We start from the raw sequence: 21046 nt of genomic DNA on the forward strand, positions 1-21046 counted from the left end.
CGTGTTATTTTGAGTTAATGCGTTAAATCGTCAGCCCTAGTATTTTGATATGTGTATTTTCTCACTTGTTCATACTTCTGCCAGTGGAGTAAAGACAAAATATATACATATTCAACACAAATGCTTTAAAAGCAAGTCTAAATATCTTATATATTGTTCTAAATGTATAATGTTTTAAGGATGTTTCGTTATTTTAAAATATTTAAATGTATAAAATATTGTATTCAAAATTCTCCGATAACAATTTTTTTCTTCTGCAGTATAGCTGCTAAAGTAAATGTACATAAGGCGTTTTAGATATTTATATTGGAAAACAAACCAAAAATAATGTTTTGCATTGTATAATGGACTAACACTACAGCCTCTCACCTTTTTGTTCACTTGATTTTGATCCATCTTTAACTCACAAAAAACAAACTCTGTCTTTATAGAAAAATGTTTTTTCTGCGTATCGGCGATTTTCTTCACCGTAAGATACTCTCACACCTTGACACTCATATTATAATTCAGTATGTCGCGAGCAATCACTATAAACAAAATCTAGCTGCAGTAAGTGTGCACAAGTGTATCAGCCGGGAGAAGTTTGAAACTCTCTCGCGCTGTTTTCATACGGCTCTGACTGCACAAACAAATGCCAGTTTCTGAGTTTATGCTTATTTATACAGCCCGCTTCCTTATTATTTGAACTTTAATAAAGGATGCATTAAATACAGTATATAACGGTGCAGTGTTTCCTTTTTAGACACCCTGACAGGCACGTTTTGCTCAATCCGAACACCAGGTACGGCTTCGCTTTATTTCACGACGACACTGCTTCTGTATTTATTTGTATTGCATTTTTGTATTATAATGCTTTGCGATCTACATCACCTTAATCTGTTTGGAGTGCGTCTGGACTGTGAGCTGTTCTTTCTTCCTCTCCTCAATCAAGTACGAGCTGAAGTGCTGCTCTCCCGCATCATCATTAGCATTTCAAAAGATCTCCTGTTGTATTAAATGAAATCAGACGACTATTTGACAACGCAAATTTTTTTCGACAATTTTTTTTATTGTCGATACTGTCGACTAATTGTTTCAGCCCTATTCACATTTATGTGACAATTTTTATTGTATTTATTTTTCTGTGTGTATGTATGTGTGTGTGTGTATGTATGTATGTGTGTGTGTGTGTGTGTGTGTGTGTGTGTATATATATATATATATATATATATATATATATATATATATATATATATATATATATATATATATATATATATATATATATATATATATATATATATATATATATATATATTAGTGTGAGGAAAATAAGTATTTGAACACCCTGCTATTTTGCAAGTTCTCCCACTTAGAAATCATGGAGGGTCTGAAATTGTCATCGTAGGTGCATGTCCACTGTGAGAGACATAATCTAAAAAAAATAATCCAGAAATCACAATGTATGATTTTTTTACTATTTATTTGAATGATACAGCTGCAAATAAGTATTTGAACACCTGATAAAATCAATGTTAATATTTGGTACAGTAGCCTTTGTTTGCAATTACAGAGGTCAAACGTTTCCTGTAGTTTTTCACCAGGTTTGCACACACTGCAGGAGGGATTTTGGCCCACTCCTCCACACAGATCTTCTCTAGATCAGTCAGGTTTCTGGGCTGTCGCTGAGAAACACGGAGTTTGAGCTCCCTCCAAAGATTCTCTATTGGGTTTAGGTCTGGAGACTGGCTAGGCCACGCCAGGACCTTGATATGCTTCCTACAGAGCCACTCCTTGGTTATTCTGGCTGTGTGCTTCGGGTCATTGTCATGTTGGAAGACCCAGCCTCGACTCATCTTCAATGCTCTAACTGAGGGAAGGAGGTTGTTCCCCAAAATCTCACAATACATGGCCCCGATCATCCTCTCCTTAATACAGTGCAGTCGCCCTGTCCCATGTGCAGAAAAACACCCCCAAAGCATGATGCTACCACCCCCATGCTTCACAGTAGGGATGGTGTTCTTGGGATTGTACTCATCATTCTTCTTCCTCCAAACACGGTTAGTGGAATTATGACCAAAAAGTTCTATTTTGGTCTCACCTGACCACATGACTTTCTCCCATGACTCCTCTGGATCATCCAAATGGTCATTGGCAAACTTAAGACGGGCCTTGACATGTGCTGGTTTAAGCAGGGGAACCTTCCGTGCCATGCATGATTTCAAACTAAAACGTCTTAGTGTATTACCAACAGTAACCTTGGAAACGGTGGTCCCAGCTCTGTTCAGGTAATTGACCGGCTCCTCCCGTGTAGTTCTGGGCTGATTTCTCACCTTTCTTAGGATCATTGAGACCCCACGAGGTGAGATCTTGCATGGAGCCCCAGTCCGAGGGAGATTGACAGTCATGTTTAGCTTCTTCCATTTTCTAATGATTGCTCCAACAGTGGACCTTTTTTCACCAAGCTGCTTGGCAATTTCCCCGTAGCCCTTTCCAGACTTGTGGAGGTGTACAATTTTGTCTCTAGTGTCTTTGGACAGCTCTTTGGTCTTGGCCATGTTAGTAGTTGGATTCTTACTGATTGTATGGGGTGGACAGGTGTCTTTATGCAGCTAACGACCTCAAACAGGTGCATCTAATTTAGGATAATAAATGGAGTGGAGGTGGACATTTTAAAGGCAGACTAACAGGTCTTTGAGGGTCAGAATTCTAGCTGATAGACAGGTGTTCAAATACTTATTTGCAGCTGTATCATACAAATAAATAGTTAAAAAATCATACATTGTGATTTCTGGATTTTTTTTTTAGATTATGTCTCTCACAGTGGACATGCACCTACGATGACAATTTCAGACCCCTCCATGATTTCCAAGTGGGAGAACTTGCAAAATAGCAGGGTGTTCAAATACTTATTTTCCTCACTATATATATATATATATATATATATATATATATATATATATATTATACAATTTCTTTCTTTTTTTCTCAACAACTGAAATTCTTTATTTTGTTTTGGATGTCTCAATCTGGATACTGGATTAGCACTTTTTCAGAGAGCTCAATAAAATATTCAATTTGTGAGATAATGACTGTAATAGATCATGTAAAATAGACACATCATATCGATTGAGGCCCCTGAATCCAATCGGCATCGCAGCAGACTTTGAGGTATCGGCAAACATCGGATCGCTGGCTCAGAGAATCAATATAAGATTGTTCCGTGATGAAGCTTGCAATTTACACTCCTAGCATATATATAATTTGCACAGGTTGTTGTCTCTCCTTTAGATCTCTCTAATTTTTACCTGATGTCATGTTGAGACCTACATTTTTTTTAGCAATTTGGTTATAGTCTTAGTTTGAACTACGTTTTCAACCCCAGAGTTACATTTAACTAGGATCAACTGGTTGCTGCTGGCCTACTTTGTCCCTGTTTAAACCTGGTATTAAAATGATTTTTTGGCAGTCCAATCAAAAGTGGTCAGGCAAGACACATTGGTGTTTACAGCTGGTCATAATATGTGTTTCCTGTGACCACTTGTTTCGATTTCGAGGGGAGGAGCTCTGATTTTAAGACCGCATGCATCTGGGGGCCTGGGTAGCTCAGCGAGTATTGACGCTGACTACCATCACTGGAGTTGCGAGTTCGAATCCAGGGTGTGCTGAGTGACTCCAGCCATGTCTCCTAAGCAACCAAATTGGCCCGGTTGCTAGGGAGGGTAGAGTCACATGGGATAACCTCCTTGTGGTCACAATGATTGGTTCTCTCTCTCTCAGTGGGGCACGTGGTAAGATCGCAGATAGTAGCATGAGCCTCCACATGCTGTGAGTCTCCGTGGTGTCATGCACAATTAGCCACATGATATGATACGTGGATTGACTCTCCAGAAGCAGAGGCAACTGAGTCTTGTCCTCCACAACCCGGATTGAGGTGAGTAACCTCACAACTACGAGGACCTACTAAGTAGTGGGAATTGGTCATTTCAAATTGGGAGAAAAGGGGATAAAAATAAAGACAACATTCATCAATCATTATGTCAGTGCATTACTACATGATCATAAAGTGCAAAAATGTAAAAGAAGAAAAAGAAAGAATGGGGAACAAATTGGTGCACCGATTCTCTCGATTATACCAAGCACAAATGTGACGCCTAGAGCAGAATTCTCAGTTGTGTCAGTGGAGTACCTGTATTAACTGAGCTTTAGATCATCTGTGTCACTGCATGTTGATATTAGCCACACTGAAGAAGTTCTGTGAAGTATTGGTTTTTAAAAATTGTTTTTTTAGATCAGGCAGTTATTTCCTTTTTTAAAGCAGCACACAACCAGCAAAGTTTAAACAGTAGTTGAATGACAGGTGTGTTGATGGTGCTTCACTGCTATTTGAACGCATTTGAATGAATAAGCCTTTAGACTACGTCATATACGTTTTCCAACATAATTTCCAAATGTGGTTGAAGTGGACCAATCTCAAAAGGTTTTGGACAGTTTACACTTGTCTTAATCATTCTCGCTTCAAACGAATTGCCCAAACTGTTGTATGAATATAATGTGTGTATTCTCTTGACGTATTGCAGAAGTCAAACTAGGTGGAGGTGCTCTTCAGTCAAAGCCAGAAAGAAAGTCATAGGGGTTTGGAACAATATGACAGAATTGTCATTTTTGGGTGAACTAACACTTCAAGACACATTGGCATTTTGGAGAAAATAGAAGAGTTCTTTTAGTCAATGAAACAAACTCACTTTATAGAGAAGCGTGGCAGAGCTCCTCCTGTTTGAGTCATGCAAATACTGTGGTTGTGTTTATCTGATACACTGACCTCAAACAGTTCTCTGTGGTTACAGCAAGCTGCAAATGTCCTACTGGTTAGATTTGCATGCTTTCGAGGAGCAGCTATGTCTCCTCACTGTGAAATCATAACGGTCTGCAGTGATTTGAACCCGCACGGTGGCTGCAGACCAAGGCCAGAAATTAAAGGAATAGTTCATCTAAAAATTATCAGTTATTCAGTTATAACAATCAGTTACTCACCCTCAACGGTTTTTGAAACCCGTATGACTTTCTTTTGTGGAACACAAAAGGAGATATTTGGCAGTATCTTAGCCTCAGCATTTACTTCCTTTTGTATGAAAAGAAAAATGCTATAGAAATTATTCTTTATAGCTTCTCCTTTAGTCTTTTACAAAGAAAGGAAATCATGAAATCAAAAGATGACAATTTAAATTTTTGGGTGAACTGTTTGCTGAGCAATCTAGAATCATGTATAACAATATAACAGTCACAAAGTCCTCTTTGCAAACTGAACTTCTTCTGAATATTGAATCTTTGTGACACCAGCACTGAAAACAATTTATTTTTAACGGAAGTTATAGGTCTACTTGAAAACCTAATCCAACCCAGCCTGAAACCCGGTGGTTGGTCAGGACCCATCAGTCCCAATGCAGTCTAGTACCATTGCCATATCACCATGTAGCTCAAGACCGGTTGCCCACTGAAGCTAAGCAGTGTTGAGCCTGGTCACCGCCTTGATGGGAGACCTCTTGGGGAAAATTAAGCTTGCTGCTGGAAGAGGTATTAGGGAGGCCAGCAGGTGGTGCTCACCCTGCGGTCTTTGTGGGTCCTAATGCTCCAGTATAGTGACGGGGACACTATACTGTAATAAAAGGCACCATCCTTCGGATTAGATGTTAAACCGAGGTCCTGACACTTTGCGATCGTTAAAAATATTAGGGGTGTAACCTGGTATTCTGGCCAATTTCCCCCCATTGGCCCTTATAAATCATGGCCTCCTAATAATCCCCTTTCATGAAGTGGCTCTATCACTCTACTCTCTCCTCTCCACCAATAGCTGGTGTGTGGGGAGCTTACTGGCGCACTGGGGCATCAATTGTGTAAGTTTGGGGTGGAGCTATCTGTTTGTAGAACCAATGAAATCTGGGGGAGTTTTCTGGAAGCTTGCAAATCCATTTTGTGATGCTAGTGGTGCAGAAACTCCACACGTCACCTGTAAAATTAAACACACTGATATAAAACGTATTTTTTTTATTTTTATATATATATATATAAAAATATAAATATGTGCCCTCATAAATATAAAAATGTCCCTGAAAATTAAATCCAAGGAGCAAATATTGCCTCTTAATGGAAACATTAATTCTGACACTGGTGCAGATCCCTGTGTGCTCAGGTAGTGTAATTCTCTTGAAAGCAGGAAATGCTTCATTAAAACGGAGCCAGATTTGTTTTTTGACCCGTGAGCGCAGCCCAGAGGGGTTTTTTTTGTTGGTATAAATGTCTGTTTCTTTCTCTCCTCTTCTGAGCATCCTCTCTTTGCTTGACTGCAGTGAGGTGATAAGATACAAGTGCTCTTTATACAGTACGTATGCTCCGGGAGCTTGTAGAGGGGAGTGTTAGGCTTGTCGCTATGGCAACACAGTTCCTTGGCTCCATCCGCCCACGTGCTGCTCGCTGTGTGTTGGCCTCAGCACACACATAACCATACGGGCTGGTCTCTGAATGAGACTCCTGCAGGACTTGAGGAACAGTTGTAGCCTAGATTACAGTGACTTTCTGGCTCAGTCTCCCAGCTGCTGCCAGTATCAGAGTTATACGGACCACTCATGCTGGGCTGTAGCCTGAGGTGTCGCAATACCCTACATCTCAAACTGCTCTCCCATTTCCACTCGTCTTGGAATAATTATCGGGCCTGAAAATTGATTTCTATGAATCTTGGGATGCTGTCAGCCCAGTTTCAGATTCCATTATATTCTATTTTCCGGTGTATTGATGTTAAAATGGTAACCATAGAATAGAACGAACATTAAAATTCCAGGTTTGATACAAGGTAAGCTAAATTGACAGCATTTCTGGCATAATGTTGATTACCACAAAAATTATTTTGACTCGCCCGTTGTTTATTTCGAAAAAAGCAGTTACGGTGAGGCACTTACAATGTAAGTGAATTGGGTCATAAACATTAAAATACACACTACTCCTTTCAAAAGTATATGTATAGTCAAGAAACTTAAACATTATACATGTTAATGTGTTTTTAGTGTGATAAAGTCCCTCACTATATTATCCAATATTAGTTTTTATGACAATGTAATGCCGGTATTGACGGTTTAGCCTGAGACGGAGCACTTATATTAAAATTAATGGCAGAAATCGGAACTCCCAATATAGCGGATGTAGAAAAATCCCGCCTTTCAGGTAACCGAGCCGATCGGCTTTTAGATACCGACATCGCCTGTGGATCAACTCGCGAATGCGTATGTTCATTAGCCGGACCAGCCTAAAAACTAGTGTTTTACTGGTGATTTGAATATGTTCTTTGATTGTAATCTTAACCCCCTGTTTTGGAAATGTTGGTCTTTCCCCATTCAAGGAGATACAAGCTATACTTTTATGGACTGACTTGCCTTGAATGGGACTTTGACACCAGTAAACTCTGTAATGTGGTATCCCCGTAACGGTAGTAAATTCCTGATTTTATCACACTAAAATCATGTTAAACTGTATAATGTTTATTTTATAGCTATACTGTTTAAACGGTCTGTATTTAATATTAATGGATCGGCCCCTTTCACATCCATTGCAGCTAATCAGAATATTGTAGCCATGATTTTTGCACTTGTGTTATAAACATTGTGCCACAAATGCTTTTAATTGATATGAAATAGTTTTGAATCTGGAACATTCATTTTTAAAGGAACGTTTCACCCAGAATTGGGCCTGATGCTCTTCCCTGCATAAAAAAAAAGAGTCTCTCTCTTTTCCTACCTAGTTCTCCTCTGACAAAAGTAGTTGTCCAGTCGGCAGGTCCTGTGTTTGGCTTTGTAATGGAACTGAAATTGAGGCGTGACCACAGGTCTACACTGTACCAGGCTGGAGACTATTATAGCTGCCCCCTTATTTGTAGGATGTTTAAAAAAAAAATAGAATAGAGAAAAATTCAAGTTATGAATCCCTAATACTGGACGAGGAGGAGGGCTCGAGTGTTTGGAGCTAAATTAGTGATTTAAGAGGAGAGGGTGATGGTTGATTCTCTTCCACAAAGCAGAGAAAGAGAGTGAGCAGAGAACAGATAACAGCAGGCTGTTGGAAGGGTGGAGTGTATGTCAAGGAGAGGCTGTTATAATCTTGTGACAGGATCACGAGAAATAAATCGGACGATTTGAATTATTCTATTTCTTTTATTTAGCTCATCTGGGAAGCTTTTGGATGAGATGAGTGAATGCAGAAGAAGACTGTGAGACTGTTCATAAATTAGTGTGTTTTGACCGTAGACGCCATGTTTAATTTGACATGAACGAAAACAAAGCTGTGAGGAATGGGAGTGCAGTCTGCTTAATTTCATAACGTCTTAAGGCCTAAACATACCCTACACAAGTGCATGAACAGGCGCTCCTATCTACACTATCTTGATATTGCACATCATTGTATGCTTTGCAATCTCAATGTTGCTACAAGGGGCTTCACTATTGACGAATCCCTGACGACTCTGTTGAGAAATGTAATTTGGAGTCCAGGCAGAGTACACGCAAGAAGTGATGCGAGATACGAAAACAAATGCATGATCATATGTTATGCATTTCAGAATATGATGTGTATGTTTTGAATCATATATTTTATTGGTTACAATATGAAAAAGTACCTCCTACCTGACTTTCCAAGAGAATTGGCAATTTCTCTCCAACTCTTCTCTTTCTCCACCCGGTTGTGGTACAGTACAGAGGAAACATCAAATATGCACTGGTGCTCCTGCCAAAGTTCCACTAATTTTTCCTCCATTTCTTCGGTCCAATGAGACTTTCTTGATACCGCAGCCATGTGAGTTGTTGTTCTGTTGCAGGTACATCAGGACTCTTCCCACTGAAACTTCCCGTGCCCCTTTGCTTGCTCTCTCATTGGCTGCAGTTGTATTCAGTCAAAACATATTTAACATTGCTCGATTTGGAATCACAGACAGGTCCAGATATTTAATATTCTAGATATCTCACTGACATCTGCGACGCGTCAGCGATCCTCTCAGATCGTGTCAGATCGGAGTGGTGGTGGCGTAGTGACTAAAGCACAGGGCTGTTAATCAGAAGGTCACAGGTTCTAACCCCACAGCCACTACCATTGTGTCCTTGAACAAGGCACTTAACTCCAGGTTGTTCCGGAATGATTGTCCCTGTAATAAGTGCACTGTAAGTCGCTTTGGATAAAAGCGTCTGCCAAATGCATAAAAATGTAAAAAAAAAAAAAAAAATGTGTCTTTGATAGTTCATACATTTGCGTTCGTCGCTCACGCTCCGATTTGCCTACGATTTCAGGCTTTTGTCGACGATCTCCACAAAACTGTCAGCAAGCGAATATCGTGTCATTAATCATTAAAATTGTGTAGTGTCAACTCTGCCTTAGCTGTCACACACTCATCAGATATGTTTTCGAGCTACAACAGAAGCTGTTCATCTGAATTTTCTAGAAAGGTCAAGTCATTTTTATTTGTATAGCGCCTTTCATAACACACATCGTTTCAAAGCAGCTTTACAGAAGATCAGCATTAACAGGACATGTACACTCACCTAAAGGATTATTAGGAACACCTGTTCAATTTCTCATTAATGCAATTATCTAATCAACCAATCACATGGCAGTTGCATCAATGCATTTAGGGGTGTGGTCCTGGTCAAGACAATCTCCTGAACTCCAAACTGAATGTCAGAATGGGAAAGAAAGGTGATTTAAGCAATTTTGAGTGTGGCATGGTTGTTGGTGCCAGACGGGCCGGTCTGAGTATTTCACAATCTGCTCAGTTACTGGGAACCATTTCTAGGGTTTACAAAGAATGGTGTGAAAAGGGAAAAACATCCAGTATGCGGCAGTCCTGTGGGCGAAAATGCCTTGTTGATGCTAGAGGTCAGAGGAGAATGGGCCGACTGATTCAAGCTGATAGAAGAGCAACTTTGCCTGAAATAACCACTCGTTACAACCGAGGTATGCAGCAAAGCATTTGTGAAGCCACAACACGCACAACCTTGAGGCGGATGGGCTACAACAGCAGAAGACCCCACCGGGTACCACTCATCTCCACTACAAATAGGAAGAAGAGGCTACAATTTGCAAGAGCTCACCAAAATTGGACTGTTGATGACTGGAAAAATGTTGCCTGGTCTGATGAGTCTCGATTTCTGTTGAGACATTCAGATGGTAGAGTCAGAATTTGGCGTAAACAGAATGAGAACATGGATCCATCATGCCTTGTTACCACTGTGCAGGCTGGTGGTGGTGGTGTAATGGTGTGGGGGATGTTTTCTTGGCACACTTTAGGCCCCTTAGTGCCAATTGGGCATCGTTTAAATGCCACAGCCTACCTGAGCATTGTTTCTGACCATGTCCATCCCTTTATGGCCACCATGTACCCATCCTCTGATGGCTACTTCCAGCAGGATAATGCACCATGTCACAAAGCTCGAATCATTTCAAATTGGTTTCTTGAACATGACAATGAGATCACTGTACTAAAATGGCCCCCACAGTCACCAGATCTCAACCCAATAGAGCATCTTTGGGATGTGGTGGAACGGGAGCTTCGTGCCCTGGATGTGCATCCAACAAATCTCCATCAACTGCAAGATGCTATCCTATCAATATGGGCCAACATTTCTAAAGAATGCTTTCAGCACCTTGTTGAATCAATGCCACGTAGAATTAAGGCAGTTCTGAAGGCGAAAGGGGGTCAAACACAGTATTAGTATGGTGTTCCTAATAATCCTTTAGGTGAGTGTAAATTGTAATATCTATAATGTCTTAGTCATCATTGTGTAATTAGATAAAATACGATTGTGAATTGTGTTTAAAAATAAGTTATTAAATAATAATTGTATTTATAACCCCTGTGAGCAAGCCGAAGGCAACTGTGGCAAGGAACACAAAACTCCATAAGATGTTGATTTAATGGGAGAAAAATATCCTTGGGAGAAATGAGTCTCACTGTGGGGGCCAGTTCCCCTCTGACTAACATCATGAATATAATGCCAATATTACTTATAGTGCAAGTCATGGTTTAAAATGATTAAGTTAGTGTTAAGGGTCAGTGTTTAAACATAGATTTAGTTTGAACTGTAAGATTAATGACTAATGTCTTTTGAAGTCCATCCTGTATTAACTGCAGAAGTTCACATAGATGCAATTGTCCTGGTTAATTGGCTGATGAAGGGTTTTGTTGGCAATGAATAGTCTATGTATTCCATTTCAAGAGTGTAGTCCATTAATAGACAAAGGTGATGTGGCAGAGATCAGTGAGGTGCATCGTAGTTCAAACTGGCCTGTAATTTTGGTGAGGTTCGGTGAGGTCCATCCTAAGTCCAAGGTTCAGACAATGGCATATGAAATATCCCATGTCTTATGGTTGGAGTTGGCATCGATTCATCCTCTGAAGTCCATCGTAATAGACTGAAGTGATGTTTGGCTGGCACCGGCTGCATTTAGTCATCATCACACAGCGACACGTAGCAGTGGAGTCTGGATCCAGCTGGTTCTGGTTACCTCAGGATAGGAGTTCCGAGGTTGTGACAGGGAAACAAATAAAATAATATTAGCATAGATGCCATTCAATTTATTGCTGTTAAAGATCATGATCGATGTTTCTGGTTCCGGCAGACCTAACTAAAGCAGCCTAATTGTGAGTTGAAGGATAAATTAGGTGTATGCCTGGCTAAATAGAGGAGTCTTTAGTCTAGACTTAAACTCAGTGAGTGTGTCTGCATCTTGAACAGCATTAGGGAGACTATTCCATAGTTAGGAGCCACAGGATCAACCTCCTTTTGAGGATTTTGATATTCTAGGAACTATTAACAGGCCAGAATTTTGCGTAATGAACGTGATGGAAAATAGCGTGGTAGAAGTTCACTTAAGTACTGTGGAGCAAGACCATTCAAAGCTTTGTATGTAGTTAACAGAATTTTTTAATTATTTGAAATTTAACAGGTAGCCAATGTAAAGATGATTAAATGGGGCTAATATGATCATATTTCTTGGATCTCATTAGCACACTGGCTGCTGCATTTTGAACCAGAACTTTCATTGCCTTCTGAAATGAATCATAGGCCATAAGAAGTGAATCTCATTATCTCATTTCTCTTGGTTTCCAAAACAGGCTTGGATTTTGTTTTGATGAACATCCAATAATAAGCCAGGAGTCTCTTGGCATTAATGCATCCCTAGATTTGGAAAAGATGTTTTTGTGATTGGCAAAATCCCCTTTTCACATGCAGAACATTTCCTGGTTTCAAAATCATCTGGACTTTTTTTATGTGCTTAGAAGCCATACTAAATGTTACTTGGGTGCTATTTTCTAGGTTGTTGCTTGGGTATTAAATATGATTGCAAGGCTTTTCTAGGGTGGTCTGGTTGCTAGAGTGTTTTAGACGGTAACGGTTACAAGCAGCTTTTTAGTGGCCTGGCTTGATATCTAAGGTCCGAATATAGAAAAAGCACTAGATTGATTCTGACACATTTTTACTAGCGATCGACAAACCGCCAGAGAAGCACTTCTCAGATGTACTGATGTAGAGATTTTCCAGGCGGTTAGCTGATTGTTTGGATAAAAGTGAGACTTAAGTTCACGTTATACTGCAGCATTTTGAAAGTGTTTTTCAGTCTCATTCATATCTAGCCACGAATGACGCTTGTGCATTCAGTGTTTCTTTGACAGAAACTAGATTAATGTTTAGCCACTGTAAAATAAACAAATGGGAGAAGTATTGTTACCACAGCAACCAAACTATTGTCACTTTGAACCTTGAATGCAGGTACCTTTGTCTAAGTTCTGCAAATATTTGTTATTAGACTTTTTGTCTTTCTCTGATGCACTTCAAAGTCAGTTAGGTGAATAGTTAAGGTATGGTTGAGTTTCTGTAACAATGCCAGATGTGTGATTTCATTAAATGCATTGTGAACATGAATCTGCTTTAAAGTCTGTTTGGGTTAAAGGTGTGTGTGCAGAGTGAAAAATGGCCTTAATTTAATCTGATGCTATTTTTATTGCTCAGAGGTCGCTCGCTCCCAACTCTGGAGAATGCATGGAGGTCTCCGTTATGAAACTTAATTAATTGAGACAGTTGTTGACGTATAGAGCTATCAAATGAAGGTAGATTGTGCAATTCGGATCATTTGAACTTTGAGAAATATTTTAATTTCATATTGAAATCTTATGGATTTTGAATTTGGTAGCGTGCAGAATTTGAGCACATATTGAGACATTGTTGAGATCTCCTGAAACACTAGACACGTGGGATTACTGGGGTCCTTTTACTCAGGAGAAACATCTGTGAAACAGGAGGCCTGAGCAAACGTCTCGATTTGTTGAGATATTAAAGAGATCTCATTTGCGATTTTTCATTCCAATGAGAATGAGTCACACGCTAATAAGATGTGCTTTCGAGCTGCAACAGAAGCTGTTCACCTGAATTTTCTAGAACGTTCATTGCTTCCTGAAATGAATCATAGGCTATAAGAAGTGTATCTCATTTATCTCATTCCTCTAGGTTTCTAAAACAGGCTTGGATTTATAATAAGCCAGGAGTCTCTTGGCATTAATGCATCCCTATATTTGGAAAAAAAATTGTATGTGCTTCGAAGCCATTGTAAATGTTTCTTGAGTGCTATATTCTAGGGTGTTTCTTTGGTGTTAAATATGGTTGCAAGGGCATTTCTAGGGTAGTCTAGATGGTTGCTAGGGTGTTTTAGATGGTTGCTAGGGTGTTCTAGATGGTTGCTAATAGAGAAGTGGTGGTGGCGTAGCGGGCTAAAGCACATTACTGTTTAACATTACTGTTAATCAGAAGGTTGCTGGTTCGATCCCCACATCCACCACCATTGTGTCCTTGAGCAAGGCACTTAACTCCAGGTTGCTCCGGGGGGATTGTCCCTGTAATAAGTGCAATGTAAGTCGCTTTTAATGATAATTATACGTGACATGGTAATACTAACCATCAGGGAATTTTATCGTGGTTTACCGTGAAACCTGTAACCGTTTCATCCCTACTTGCTAGGGTGATGCTAGTTTGTTCTAGATCAGGGGTCCCCAGACTACGGCCCATGGGCTGAATATGACCCCGTAAAATGTTTTGACTGTCCCACAGAACCATGCCTATCACATTTTAACCAGCCTGCACTGAAATCATGAGACTGCTTTGGTGGCTTTTCATGCCTGTAAAACTGTAAGACATGTATAGCATGAGCCAATAGCATTCAAATGCAGGCTGTTAGGAATCATATCAATTGATTTCACCTGCTGGACAAATATGCCCCTTCAGTTTTGATTCAGTCTAATGAGTCTGAATGAGATGAGAAATGTTGTTAATAAATGAACTGAATGTACTGGTTTATTGGCGATTTAATAAAAGCCGATGTTTGGGCCGAATGACCGCATCATTCACCATTCACTTTTATTCAATGGAAAAAGATGCAATGAAAGTGAAGGGTGACTGATGCTAGCATTAAGTTATGTAAAGTTACACGGGTTCGGAAGAAGATGAGGTTGAGTAAATGATGTCAGAGATTCAATTGATGTGAAGATACTGTAAGTTGAAGCAAAAGGATTTGCATCTGCTTAGAATGAGAGGGAAACCGTTTGCTTGACCTGTTTGATATGAAACACATTGTCTCTCCAGGGATGCAGCCCTGTCATAACATAGCCAGTGCTGACCCCTTAAAACCCAGCTCAGGTTCAACACTTCTTTTGCATGGAAGTAGCTGTATCTAATTCTGTCTTTCTTAAAACCTCGGGTGTTGCCTCTTTGCTTGTCTAAATGCCCAAAAATACTCTACACACAGACGCTTTAAGCTACGCAAGTTTGAATTCGTACTTTGTTTTCGCTTAAGAGTTTTCTCTTAAGTCAACCACTGTTATAGTGGGGCGACAGTTTTAAGAGAAAAATGCTGAATGAGTAAGTCAATATATTGCACTATTTTTTTTTTCACTACTATTGCGTAAAGTGTGTTTCTGACCTAATGCAACACATCTTAATGTGGTTCAATTATGGACCTTGGGGTGTGAAACCAAAACAACATGCAATGAAAGGAAATAGTGACTGAGGCTAACATTCTGCCACACATCATTTGTTTCACACTCCAAAAAATAAAATAAACTATTTTAGCCTATTTTTAAAATGTAGGCATTTCAATTTCATAACAAAATTCCAAGTGTGTAATGTTTAATAAAATACATTTAATTAAACATTACATTTTTTTAATCTTTTTTTATAAGGATTACTTTATACAAAATTCCATCAAATTCATTAGATTCAATATAGATCAGCGATTTTACGTTTTTCTGAGCGTGCAATTTTTGTTCTTAACTGCAGTACACAGTCCTTAATGCCTCCCTATGTCTTCAAAAAATGTCAAATAGGACTTTTATTGTTGAACCAGGGTTTTAGACCTTGCAAAATCAAATTAATCCCTTTTCTATTAATATAAAGGAACTCCAGAAGGAAAACAAACAATGATAATATAAATAAAATAATACACAAATAATAATAATTATTATTATTATAAGCAGTATTATTATTATTATTTAATACTTGAAAAAAAAGTTACAAACTGAAAGTTTTCCAAAAATATATATGAGATGAATTTGGTTTTACTACTGTAGTCCGTTCTTTCGTTCAACTAGTTTGATTATTATTGCAATTTGTAACAAGTAGTGGTAGCACTTTATAATAAGGTTTTATATGTTAAGATTAGTAAATGCATTAGGTTTCGAGTAACAGTGACCAATATATTTTACAGTATTTCTTCATCTTTGTTAATGTTAGTTAATACTGTTCATTAAGTCATGTTTGTTCATAGTGCATTAATATTAACAAATGCTACTTTTGATTTTAAAAATGTGTTTGTATATGTTGATATTAACATTAACCAAAATGAATAAATGCTTTAAAAGTATTGTTCATTGTTAGTTTATGTTAACTGAAGTTATCAAAGTTCATCTCTATTTTAAAGTGTTGCTTTAGTAGTTTTGCACATCTCTGTTTATAACACAAGAACTGATATGCCCCTTTGATGATTGCTTAACGTCTAGTGGCGACGATGAACGACTCCTCTCGTTCTGAAATATCGACCTTCCTTTGAAATACTCGCACTCGTCTATTCACAGAGAAGACAAACAGTAATGTTATGTAACTAGAGGCAGAGAGAGAAATAGCTTTGTGTGTGTAAAAGAAAGGAAGTCAAAGAGCCAATACCAATACATCTCTTTGTTTTCATCTACATTATATATTGAGAAAAATGTATTAATTTTTATATAAATGAAATAAAAGCAATTGAACTAATAAAAAAAACAACACGTAGATTGCCTAAAACTGTGTGCGGGTATGGCAAGCCGTTTTAACTTTTCATTTCCAGGATATGAATTCTTGATATCAACAATTCAATTTTCACTAGTTAAAATGATAGTTATTGATATCAGAAATTACATTTCCACTAGTAACAATGCTAATTCTTGATATCAACAATTTTTTACTAGTTAAAATGCTCATTCTAGATATCAAGAATTGTATTTCAACTAGTAAAAACTATAATTCTTGATATCTGTAATTGTATTATCACTAGTGAAATGTCACCATAGGCTGCCATTCAAAATCAATTGCTGATATCTAGAATAGACATTTCAACTAGTGACAATTGAATTCTTGATATCAAAAATAAAGGTTTTTACTAGTACGAATTGTTAACTAGCAAAAATTTAATGTCAAGAATTAGCATTGTTACTAGTGGAAATGTAATTTCTGATATAAAAAAATTGCCATTTTTACTAGTAGATATCAAATTCCTGAAATCAATAACTATCATTTTAACTAGTGAAAATTGAATTGTTGATATCAAGAATTCATATTCTGGAAATTAATAAAAGTTAAAACGGCTTGCCATAGTGTGGGTAGTAACGTCATGCAAAGCTGCTCATAAAATCATCGTGATTTTGCGTTCAGGTGTAATAACTATGCACAAAATAAATAGAGAACACTAATAACAAAAAAACTATAGATATGGTGTAATAGTTAATGCACATAGGTGTGAAATAATCAACATTATGCCACAAGTGCTGTCGATTAAGCTTAAATTGTATTGAACCCGAAATGTTCCTTTTGATGTCTCATGAATTTTGATGGTTTCATACTCTCGTCAGCCAGTGATAATGACATGAAACACATTGTAACCAGCACAAAGCTTGTTTTTCCTGGTTTGTTATGAAGTCTGGGTCGTATTGTCTTTCATCTTGTATAGCTGTGTTCATTGTTTTCTGTGTTCTTATCCTCCCTTTTAAAAGGGGGCAGTGGTGGGCTCAGGGTTACTGACCAGAAGGTCAGGGGTTCAAGCCCCAACACCAACAAGATGCCACTGTTGTGTCATTGAGTCAAGGCACTTAACTCCAGGTTGCTCTGGGGGATTGTCCCTGTAATAAGTGCACTGTAAGTCGCTTTGGATAAAAGCGTCTGCCAAATGCATAAATGTAAATGCATAAATGTAAAGTTGATATGCCTATCAACTTTATATGGCTATTTGGATTAAATTTGTCTTTTTTTCATCAGAAGCAACCTACAGTATAATCCATTTTTGGGTCACTACCCTGCAGTAGAGACTGAACTAGACAATCTTGCCTCTATTTCACCACAGGTTTTTACAACACATGAATGACATGCACGCTGACAACATCAAGGAGTCAAGTACTTTTGGTCTTACTCTAGATTTCGAACGTAGACATGACCTCTCAACTTTATTTCCTCCTCAGGTACGGGTGAGAGTGGCAAGAGTACATTTATCAAACAGATGCGTATCATTCACGGAACCGGTTACACGGACGAGGACAAGCGCGGCTTCACCAAGCTGGTTTACCAGAATATCTTCACTTCCATGCAGGCCATGGTCCGTGCCACAGAGAACCTGAAGATTGGCTACAAGTATGAGCAGAACAAGGTGAGAACGCTTTACTCTGATCATTTGGATTGTGACAGATGGGTGGTGATATAAACGGATGGAAAGAAATTATTTGATATTTTCGTGACAATTATGCATATCTTAAAAAAATATATATATATATATTTTGGATTTTCATATTATGTTGTTTTCCCTTACAGTTACAGTAAACAGTGAAACATGGTCCTGGAGGAACAATGTCTCGTTTCACTGTTTACTGTACTAACTGTATATGGTTGAACGACAATAAAAACCACTTGACCCGACCCTGCAAACAGGGAAAAGGTGCTCTGTAGGGGTTTTGGAAAGGCACTTTTTAAGATTAAGATTCAACTTTGTTGTCATTGTGCAGAGTACGGGTACAGAGCAAATGAAATGCAGTTGTTTTCGTATCCCAACTAAGCTGGGGTCAGAGCGCAGGGTCAGCCATGAAACGGTGCCCCTGGAGCAGATAGGGTCAAGGGTCTTGCTCAAGGGCCCAACAGTGGTATCTTGGCGGTGGTGGGGCTTGAACCCCCGCCCTTTCGGTCAGTAACCCTGAGCCACCAATGTCCCTTGTAACACTAACATGCTTTGGCCGGGAATTGGACTCGGGGTCTAACGCGTGAGAGGCGAGAATTCTACCAATGCTTGCGCACCAGATGTGGCAGGTGGAAATCATACGGCATAGAAAAATTCTAAACCATTGATTTCTTTGAAATTAAGCACACCGCCATTCTGCGTCCATCGACAGCGCTCATCTGCTCAAAATTCTTTCTCGCCACTTGGACTGGGTAAAAATATAGGTTTTCTGATAGATCTTCATTTTGAAGATATCGATTCTTAAATCATAAGATCAACCTTTTACTCTATGCACACTACAATGAGAGACAATTGTTCGATTTGCAACTAAATTTCACACGGTTACTAAAAATGTCTGTGATCTGCCACTGGCTGGCAAATTGTTCAGATTTCACTAACCAGTGAGATGATTGAGAGTAAATTTTGGTTTGATTCGTTCCGTGGGGGGGCGGTTGTGGCTCAGTTGGTAGAGCGGGTAGGCCACTAATTGCAGGGTTGGTGGTTCGAATCCTGGCCCACACGACACAACATGAAGGGCAAGACACTGAACCCCAAGTTGCTCCCAATGGCAGTCTAGCACCTTGCATAGCAGCTCTGCCGCCATTGGTGTGTGAATGTGTGTGTGAATGGGTGAATGAGACGCAGTGTAAAGCGCTTTGAATACCGTTAAGGCTTAAAAAGGCGCTATATAAGTGCAGACCATTTAACATTACCGTGTGTGTCCAAAGACGAGATCCACGCAATCCATTTGTTATTGAATAATGCCTCTTTTAATACCCTTTCTGTACTTTACCGTCAGTTGTTGATGATCAAAAACATTGCAAAAAGCCTTTCGAATCCTCTCTCGTTAACATGCTCTCCGTTACAGTCGCTCTTTTTATCACGATTATTCGCGATTTCAATTATGGTAAATGATATATTTAATTTATATTTTGTCTTAAAGAACTCACAAGAAATTGGTTTGTCATCATTTATTTAAATTAAATAAATAAATAAAAATGTACATGTTCAAATGTTTTTTTTTTTTTGCAGATAGTTAATTAGACACCATTTTACAGGTATTAATCTTCTATTCAAATATATGTATACATGCCATAAAATCAGTGGACATGCTGACAGCTTATGGTGCATTCACATACAATGCGACGGGAGCGTTTCACGCGGCGCGATTGCATACAAAGTCAATGCAAAGATGCGAATAGACGCAAATTCACGCTGGCCGGCTCACGCGTTGTTGCGAAAGCCTATCAGCATTGATATTGTCCGGATGTCACTGACGTACTGACGTAGTAGCAGAAGAAATCTGGAAACATTTCTGAAAAACATTTTTTAGCGGTGCGTGGGCACCCGGAATTGTATGACACAACGTCATACATGTACAGAGGACGATAAAAGACATCGCTTGGAGGAAAGTGAGCGAGGAAGTTGGACTACCTGGTAAGTTCTGAAAATATGTGCGTAATATATGCTAAAAAAATGCACGTAAATAATGCTACTTGATTCCAGCTATTGGTTGTACTTTACTATGAACAAAGTCGTAGAATCCTCTCCGCCTGTCCTTTTCCGGAAGAGAAGGGGGAATACTCACCGGTTCGCGTTACTCGCATGCAAACGCAAGTTTAAACACACATTTATAATCCAGCGGTTAAACTTGCACGAGCAATGCGAGGTGAAAATTTTCTTTGCGTTGTATGTGAAAGCACCATTAGGGTTGTTGTGAAGGCCGAAACATACTTCACGAAAGTACGCAGACGCGAGCGTTCGGCCAATGCGTTGTCCGTTGTACATGCATTAAATTTGCTCTTGCGTTGCTCTTGCAGTTACAAACCTCCCACAACAAGAGGGCAATAGATTTTTTTAGGCTTCACCACTAATCCGGTGCTGCGTCCAAAACCAGGAAAATGCTGCCTTCGGAGGCTGTATACGGAGGCATGAGGAAAATAAGGTGCTTTTCAACATGCGATGCATGTGACGAAACGTGCACTGCTCCACACAGTTAGTTTCTGTGCTAGGAAGTGCAGTCATATCGATTGTGTACCACCTGAAAATGTCTGTATGCCAATTAGCCACAGAAAGTGGGGAAGAACATTAGTGAAGTTTTGCCCACTGGACAAAGGCCTGGGTTTGACCCAGAGAGGCAGCAGGTGCCATGACCCCGCCCCCACCCTATTCCAAACCAAATGGAGCTATTAAGGCTGAGTAGCCTGCCAGGAACAACACGAGACACCTTTCTCCCATCTCGTGAAGGCTCAGGAAGGGGAAAAAACGGATACTGCATCAATTGCGTTATTTATTTTTTTAATCGCAGAAACTAACGTGTTACATTTCCCAGAACTAAATATAATACAATATGACACTGAAATATTATTATTATTATTATTATGAGGATAATATTTATTTTATACAGTAGTAATATATTTCTGTCCTATTTATTTGAGCTTTTATTTTGAAGGAAGTGTGTATTTGAAAGTTTACAATGTTGCTCATTACAAATCTGTTGGCATGCTGTCACCTACTGTAATACCTATCTGGGATA

At 39.0% G+C, this 21046-nt stretch overlaps 1 protein-coding gene across 1 annotated transcript in view; it reads left to right on the top strand.

The window, feature by feature from the left end:
* Positions 1–21046, top strand: part of LOC127644529 (guanine nucleotide-binding protein G(q) subunit alpha) — a 58056-nt gene that overhangs the window by 19553 nt on the left and 17457 nt on the right. The window contains exon 2 of the mRNA XM_052127727.1: positions 17765–17949. Within this exon, the coding sequence (XP_051983687.1) occupies positions 17765–17949 (185 nt within the window). The remainder of the gene's footprint in view (positions 1–17764; positions 17950–21046) is intronic.

Source organism: Xyrauchen texanus, chromosome 6, assembly GCF_025860055.1.
Source record: "Xyrauchen texanus isolate HMW12.3.18 chromosome 6, RBS_HiC_50CHRs, whole genome shotgun sequence".
NCBI classification, from domain to species: domain Eukaryota; kingdom Metazoa; phylum Chordata; class Actinopteri; order Cypriniformes; family Catostomidae; genus Xyrauchen; species Xyrauchen texanus.